At 47.1% G+C, this 8,119-nt stretch overlaps 1 protein-coding gene across 1 annotated transcript in view; it reads right to left on the reverse strand.

The window, feature by feature from the left end:
• Window positions 1–8,119, reverse strand: part of Cog2 (component of oligomeric golgi complex 2) — a 99,560-nt gene continuing 91,441 nt past the window's right edge. Inside the window, exons 20-25 of the mRNA XM_013014575.1 lie at window positions 6,993–7,190; window positions 5,878–5,950; window positions 5,466–5,608; window positions 3,657–3,796; window positions 1,957–2,137; window positions 1–565 (exon numbers count right to left, since the gene is read on the reverse strand). Of these exons, the coding sequence (XP_012870029.1) occupies window positions 464–565; window positions 1,957–2,137; window positions 3,657–3,796; window positions 5,466–5,608; window positions 5,878–5,950; window positions 6,993–7,190 (837 nt within the window). The 3' untranslated portion in view covers window positions 1–463. The remainder of the gene's footprint in view (window positions 566–1,956; window positions 2,138–3,656; window positions 3,797–5,465; window positions 5,609–5,877; window positions 5,951–6,992; window positions 7,191–8,119) is intronic.

Below are 8,119 nucleotides of genomic sequence, written 5' to 3' on the forward strand. Positions count from 1 at the left end.
TGAACGCACAGAAGGCACACATCTCTTTTACTTAGGAAATGCAGCTGCCTGCTGGGCTGACTCCCAGGGACGCACAGGGTCTGAAGTGCCATTCCTCTGCACTGACTGAGACAGGACGTGAGAAGGGGGCACAGCGACCTTTTGGACACAGGGGTGACACTGCTCCTTACACCGTGGCTGGGTGCCCACATGCCACGGGCACCTCTCCACCACCAGCACTTTCTTGTACTTGGATCACATTTATTTAATCCTACTGCAGAAATCAGCTCTTCCACACTGAGATTTACAATAAAAATAAAGTAATTTGTCTGTAACTATAGTAAAAAGTTTTAAATGTCTTAAAAACTACCTTCCATACAATGGAAAAAGGCTTCTGGCTCTTTCTAGGTGAAAGAAGACCCCCCGGTGCTGGGAGGGCCTCGGGCTGCGGCGGTGGATGGACGCTCTCCCGACGCTCCAGGCACTAAGGCTGCTCTCCAACTGCCTGGTCCTTGGCAGCCAGGACGAGCTCCGCGAGGGCCGGGAAGCTCTCAATGTCACCAGTTTGCAGACCCAGCTTTTGTATCTGCAAAAGCCAGGAGAATAAATGATGTTACTACAATAAAGCCAAAGTGCAAATAAAGACCCTTATTACAAACAACAGAAGGATCTTCCTACCCTCTACCAAATTAGACAGAGAGTTCTTTTATCAAACTTTATGCACCCTAAGAAATCAGTATAATTTATCCATCAAATAAGACTCTTGACAAACTCCCCTCTGTGGACTTAAAATGCTAGAAAATCCGTCAAAGAAATCTCAATGACCCATTGTGTCAGCTCTGGCTTGCGCTCTCATTTTCTCGGCTCATTAACAGCCATCTTTGGTTAGACCTGATGGGCTTTAGCAGGCCGACACAGTGTTGTGGGCGACACTGGCAAGCAGCACCTGGCACCCAGTGCCCTACTTGTTTAAATACAGCACATGTGCTGCTGCTCCAGCCCAAGGTCAGCCTGGCTGCAGAACAAATGTTCCTACTTAAAGACTTGCTCTTCACTTATGAAATAAAGGAACATGGAAACAGATGTCTGAAGGTTATATGTCTAGATTCACCCACAGCAGAGGATTGAGCATTCCAGAGATGACCCTGACAGGTAAAAGCCAGACCTCAGAAGCTAGAACCGTATCAGTAATTTTACCACACTGTTCTTTTTCTCTGCCAAAGGGTTTCCTCGAACATTTAACTGCTGCCTGGAAACCTGGCAGTCTCCCTCAGCTGGACGTTTCAGGACATGAACTCCTGGTGGATGGAGCTGCACACTGAATATGCCACATGCCCTAACTCTGAAGTCTGTTACAGAAACGCAGAAGGCTCAGAAGGGAAGCGAAGCAGCCCTGCACACCCCACCCTCCTGCTACATGTGGGGAAGCCAAGCTGCCTCCAGCACAGGACTAACCTGCCGGATGCTGAAGGGTACTCTTGGCATTCATTATGCTCGTGTCCTTCCTCCTGACCTCTAATCCTTGGTCCTCGGGGTGATCTGGGCCCTACTTGCTTCCTATAATACTTGATAAGTGGCTGCTGAGAGATGGCAGCATTATCTTGTGGCTCAAAGGAGCCATCTTGTGGCTGAGGCTTCAGGCCTCTGCCAGTACCTGTTCTCCAAGGCCCTCCATGTCCAGTACCTGCTCTCCCAGTCCTTCCACATCCAGTCCCTGCTCTCCCAGTCGCTCCACATCCAGTACCTGCTCTCCCAATACATCCACGCCTACTACCTGCTCTCCCAGTTCCTCCATGTCCACTATCTGTTCTTCCAGTCCCTCCATATCCAGTACCTGTTCTCCCAGGCCTCCACTTCCAGTACCTGTTCTCTCAGGCCTCCACGTCCACTGTTCTTCCAGTCCCTCCACATTCAGTACCTGCTCTCCCAGGCCTCCACGTCCAATATCTGCTCTCCCAGGCCTCTCATATCCAGTACCTGCTCTCCCAGTCCCTCCACGTCCAGAGCCAGCTGCAGCCGGATCTTGTCGTCATCACTCATACCACCACTGGGGCCTGCAGGGCTGGTGGCAGCAGATCTCCGAGCTTGCTTCAGCCTCTTCAGGCTCTCCTCCATCTTCTTTACGGAGTTGAGTACATCTGACACGGTCTCAAAATACCTCGGCACAAACAGTTAATAATGAAAAAGGCATTCATAACAGCAAACGACAACCACCTTTGCAAACCAAAAAGTGGCTCTTAAGACAGGGAATCCTTCTGAGGAACAGTCACCATGGTAACTTGTTAATGCTTAAGACTCCCAAGCAAGGCATCCCACAGGCAATTCAGACACAGGTATCCTGATTTTTAAAGCTGTAGCTGATTCCATGAGTAACCGATGGGCCAGTGTGTCCTTCACCACAGAATGAACCATGTCCACTCTAGGTCACTTTTGAAACCATAAAAATATCTCAGAACTTGGGGGCTAGGAAGGTGGCTCAATGGTAGAGCACTTGCCTTGCATACATGAGGCCCTGGGTTTGATTCCTCAGCACCACATAAGCAGAAAAAGCTGGAAGTGGCACTGTGGCTCAAGTGGTAGAATGCTAGCCTTGAGCTGAAGAGCTGGACAGCGCCCAGGCCCAGAGTTCATGCCCCATGACCGTCCAAAAGGATAAAAAAAAAATGTATATATACACACACACACACACACACACATATATTGCATGTATATATATATACATACGTATGTGTATATATACATATATATGTATGTATATATATACATACATATGTATGTATATATATATATACGTACACACACATACATCTCTCTCTCTCTTTATATATATATATATCTCAGAACTTAAGTAAAACCCACTGCCTTCCATAATGATCTATTTTGAAGTTACTAAATGAGTTGTGTTGTCTGCAAGCTAGTCATCTGGCATTTGTCACATGCATTTGCCCAGAAAATAATATTTATTCTCATGTTCTCAACAAATCAGTGGTACAGTGGTCACATATGAGACAGAATCACCTTTTCTTTCTGAGAGGCCAGGAGGCCACTGGGCCTCACAAATGCCAGGTGCCCTCTACCACCATGCCACCCAAGCCCTGAGTTAGAAAACTTTTTGGTGTAACTCAATGCCAACATTTGGGGAAAAGCAGATTAAGCAGACATGAAGAGATGAGGGCCAGGGGTCAAGTGTTTTTCCTCTACTCCACACAGGGGCTCCAATCGAAGCCCCCTGTGTCATCTGATGAACGGGACCACCCTGGCTAGCAGTACTGAAGAAGGACTGGGAGGGGTGGTAGAGGAGAAAGTGAACTCTGGCAACTGGTCTGCAATCTAGGTGGAGTTAGGCAGCCTGGAGTTATGAGAGGGGTGAGGGGACCGAGTCACCCCACACCACTTATTCATGAGAGAGTGCAGTGATGAGCCCACTACCATGCGCACGTGTACAGTGTGGTCGTGTTTCTCACTAGCGTGCATACGTACCAGTGTGGTGGTTTCTCACTACCGTGCACATGTGCACAGTGTATTGGTGTTTCTCACTACCGTGTACACATGCCATTGTGTGGTGTTGCTCATTACTGTGTACTCGTGCACAGAGTGGTGGTTTCTCACTACTGTGCATACGCACCACCCTGCATGTCTGGGGACCCTGTGCAGACACGTGCGTGTGAGTGGCTTACTTGTGAGTGCTTTCGCAGAGAGCCTGCTGTAACCACTGCTGCATCACTGTGGGGTGGAGCCTGTCCTTGTGTGTGCTCTGAAGCTGGTGAAGAGGCCTCAGTGCGCTGTCCACATAAGAGGAGGCTGCAGTTGGGACCTCCTAAAATGGTGATGGCAGGGATTGAAGATGCATAGAAGAAAGCTGCCAAACATCAAGCCCAACAGGACCCCACTGACACTGTAGTTCTGAGACACAGCACTCCTTCCTCTCAGAAGGCCACCAGGTCTGCAGGAGAACACCTGGGGCATGGCAGGCTGGACGTAGGAACTCCTTAGTCAACTTTGGCTCAGCTACCTAGGTGCTGCATGCGCCACGCACCACAGGCGCCTAGCCTCACCTTAGGGTCTGGTTCCGGGGGCAGGAAAGAGGGGGGCTGAGCAATGAACATGCACTTCCAAAAAGCTTCTGCCAGGTGATGTCAATGCAGCTGGTCATAAATCAGCATTTGAGAGGCCGGGACAGGGCTTCAGTTACTTCATTTGAAAATAAAAGATAGAGCACCACTTCTCAGAAGTAGGTGTGAGTGTACAACACAGTCTGAGTCCAACACAAACTCTCAATATATCCTCTATTCTAACAGCCAATGAACAGAAGGGGGAAAAACAAAATCCAGTAGCTGGCACACAATGGTCTCCCCCCGCCCCCCACCTCCTAGTTCCAAGTAGGAACTTCTAAGTTGATCACAAAGAACCAATGGGAAGAGACTTTAGAAGTGGTAACCTGACTGTCCATGTACACTGTAACATGAAAAGGGAGAAAGAGTGGAGATTACAGCTACTGTCAGTTCAGCCACAAGGACTCACCTACTATACCCACTAAGTGTAAGACAGAAGAGCAATGCAGACAGAAGTTTGGTCCCAGACCTCACGGATGAACAAAAGGTTGGTGGTATGCCATTTTCAATAGATCCTGACAATTTTTGGTAGGAAACTATTACACATTAAACTAAATCTTGAGTCTAACTCCAAGTGGGAAAATAATACTAGAGGGAGAATTATGTGAGCTCTAGTAAGTATGAAATGAGAATGAATGCATGATAATGAGTGTTCAATTGGGAAAACCAAACACTGGTAAAACTGAATTAGCTATGTCACCATTCCATGAAAGGGGCCCCAGGGAACCGCCCATGAACAGTACTCATAAGCGACACCTCCCAATCAGTTTGGGGACAGAAGTCGACTGACGCATGCTAGGCAATCACTTTCATGGAACTCTACCCCAACACTCTCAACCGTTTTTAACATAAATCTTGCTCAATAAAAAGACAGGACCAACCAAGTACTTCCAACAACCATATTAAGGGAAGAAGATAAGTATACAATATGAGCATACAATATAAAGATAAGAAAATTTTTAAAATAGGAATTGGAAACACTGTTAAAATGCCTTCTGTTGGTGAGTGTGATGGCCCACACCTGTAATCCTGATATTTGGGAAACCAAGGCAGGAGGACTGGGAGTTGGAGGCCAGCCTGAGCTACGTAGTAAGAGACTCCTGGCTAAAAATAAAATAAAATATGGTAAGATACAAAAGTAAGACATTTTCTCAGAAAAGATGCTTTCGCGTAAGGTACTTTTTCAGAAAAAAAGCATGGTGCCTCAAGGCTGAAATGAAGTCCACATTTTCTCTGTCTACTAACAGCAGTCCCTGAGCAGTGGGGGACTGGGCTCGCCCTTGTCTCTGTTGAGCATGTGCCCATGTGTACCACCCCCTCCTGCTGTCCTAGCCCCTCCTCAGCCCCAGGCTCTTCCCAGTGAACCATGCTGACCTTATTGGTCCTTCGGTAAAGCCTGGGAACCTCCTGCGCACTTTTCAGGCAGCTGAAGCAAGACTCGCTCAAGTCCTGCACTATCTTGCTGCTCACGGCTGGCACGCAGGCTGACAAGGCGCTCTGTGAGTCCTCCAGGGCCGCTGGGGAGGAAGACTGAATTTAACCACCGTCAAGGCCCCGGTACAAGCTTTAAACACTCATATGGCACTTAGAGTATACTATAATAAATCAAGTTTTTAAAATTAAACATCTAATTTCAGGAACTTAAAAAAAACAGAGTTGAATACAGAAATAATCAAAGATTTAAAACTATAGAAAATGTTAATTTAAATATATCCTATGGTCTCAAAGTATTATTTTCAATTATTTCTTATTCAAAGATTTGTTCAGTCTAAAGATTCATCTTTACCTGAGATAGAAGAAAAATTATCAAATCCAATCATTTCAAGTTTTGGCTTGATTATTTCCAAGAGTTCTGGCAGCTGAAACAACATAAACACTTTATTTATAAATTTTTTTATTTATAAATTTATTTATAAATTTTTATAAATCAAAGGAAGAGAGTTCTGTTCACATCTACAAACTCAGAATATGGTTAAAGCTGTGAAAGCAGGATCAGGACTTGCAGTGGTTTTCATGAGGGAGTGGGTGAGGCTTGATGCTTTTGCAGGGTGGAGCTGACAACTTGGAACCACATGGCTTTGCAGCTCCTCACAGGGACAAAGATAAGCAAAAATATCTTGTTTTTTGGCTCTCCATGGTACCAAAATAGAGAGACTGCATTCTCAACACACCACTGCATTGATTCAAGCCCACAAACTATTACTCTCTGGAGGCAGAATCACTTGCTGGAGGACCTGAACACTGACGTTGGCTTAATGTTGAGAGCAAAACCCTATGTGGCCTCACAGAGGAGAAGCCGCAAGTGGTTCAGAAGGAATCCAGGCAAAAAGAGTTAAAAAAAAATCAAAACCGGGCTGGGAAGGTGACTCAGTGGTAGAGTGCTTGCTTTGCACGCATGAGGCCCTGGGTAAGATTCCCCAGCACCACATAAGCAAAAAGAAAAAAAGCCGGAGTGGCGCTGTGGCTCAAGTGGTAGAACGCTAGCCTTGAGCTGAAGAGCTGAGGGACAGCGCCCAGGTCCAGAGTTCAGGCTCCACAACTGGACACCCCCCCCAAAAAAAAATCAAAACCCAGCCCCTGACAGGAATACTGTGCTCCAGCTCTCATCACTGAGGTGGGAAACAGTCTCAGGAGCACACAAAGCATTGGAGGGTACTAAGCAAGTGTAGAAGGACTGAGCTCCCCAGCTCTCATCACTAAGGGGAGAACCAGTGTCAGAAGCACACCAAGTACCAAGAGTGCTGAGCAAGCACTCACAGGATGTCTGGAAATGGCCAGCAGGGTGGGCGCAGGTTCCCCCACAACCCCAAGGCCCATGAGTTGAAATGCCACCTCCTCTGGCACACACTATTTCAGTGAAAGCGTGCCCTGTACATTGGGACTCCTCCAGTGCCAGCGTACCTGCCCCTGAAGCCTGTGTAGGTCTGCAACCACATATACGAGCTGGGTGCTAGAGATGGACCCTGGTGGCTTCGTATCTGACAGAACATTTCCTTGCTCCTCCCCAGCTCCTTGGGCATTGGAAGGATCTTTGCTGCTGATTCCTGGAGGCTTTTTGACCTCCTTGCCAATTTCATTAGAGATGGGCCTGAGAGAAAGCTGAAAAAGGATTTCAGTAATTAAATGCTCTACACTACTGAGACACAGCTTCACACAAAATGCTACTAGTGTGGAGAATGGGGCAGAAAGGTACTGATGGAAGAAGAGCAAGTTGGTCTCACAGGCAAACGTAACAAGAGGACAATGATAAATGAGCACGATGCACAGGGCACCCTTCCAGAACTCTATTTCTGGTGTTAAAAAGGACGATGCACGAAAGAAGCTGCTAGTAACTTCCTAGGCCACAGTAACATCACTAGCTGGAATAAATTAACTATATTTTGTAAATAGCTTACCAAAGTTATTGACAACTTTTGGTTATCTTTTTTTTTTTTGGTCGTGGGGCTTGAACTCTGGGCCTGGGTGCTGTCCCTCAGCTCTTCAGCTCAAGGTGAGTGCTCTACCACTTGAGCCACAGCGCTACTTCCGGTTTTCTGAGTGCTTTATTGGAGATAAGAGTTTCACGGACTTTCCTGTCCGGGCTGGCTTTGACCCTTAATCCTCAGATCTCAGCCTCCTGAGTAGCTAGGATTATAGGTGTGAGCCACCAGAGCTTGGTTTTGGTTATCTTAATAAGAGTAAAAGAATTTATATCTAGCCGGGCACTGGTGGCTCATGCCTGTAATCCTAGCTACTCAGGAGGCTTAGATATGAGGATCGCAGTTCAAAGCCAGCCCGGGCAGGAAAGACCATGAGACTCCTATCTTCAATAAACCACCAGAAAACCGGAAGTTGCACTGTAGCTCAAGTGGTAGAGAGCTAGCCTTGAGCTGAAGAGCTGAGGGACAGCGCCCAGGTCCAGAGTTCAGGCTCCACAACTGGACACCCCCCCCCAAAAAAAATCAAAACCCAGCCCCTGACAGGAATACTGTGCTCCAGCTCTCATCACTGAGGTGGGAAACAGTCTCAGGAGCACACAAAGCATTGGA

This window comes from Dipodomys ordii, unplaced genomic scaffold (genome assembly GCF_000151885.1).
Source record: "Dipodomys ordii isolate 6190 unplaced genomic scaffold, Dord_2.0 Scaffold24, whole genome shotgun sequence".
Lineage (NCBI taxonomy): Eukaryota > Metazoa > Chordata > Mammalia > Rodentia > Heteromyidae > Dipodomys > Dipodomys ordii.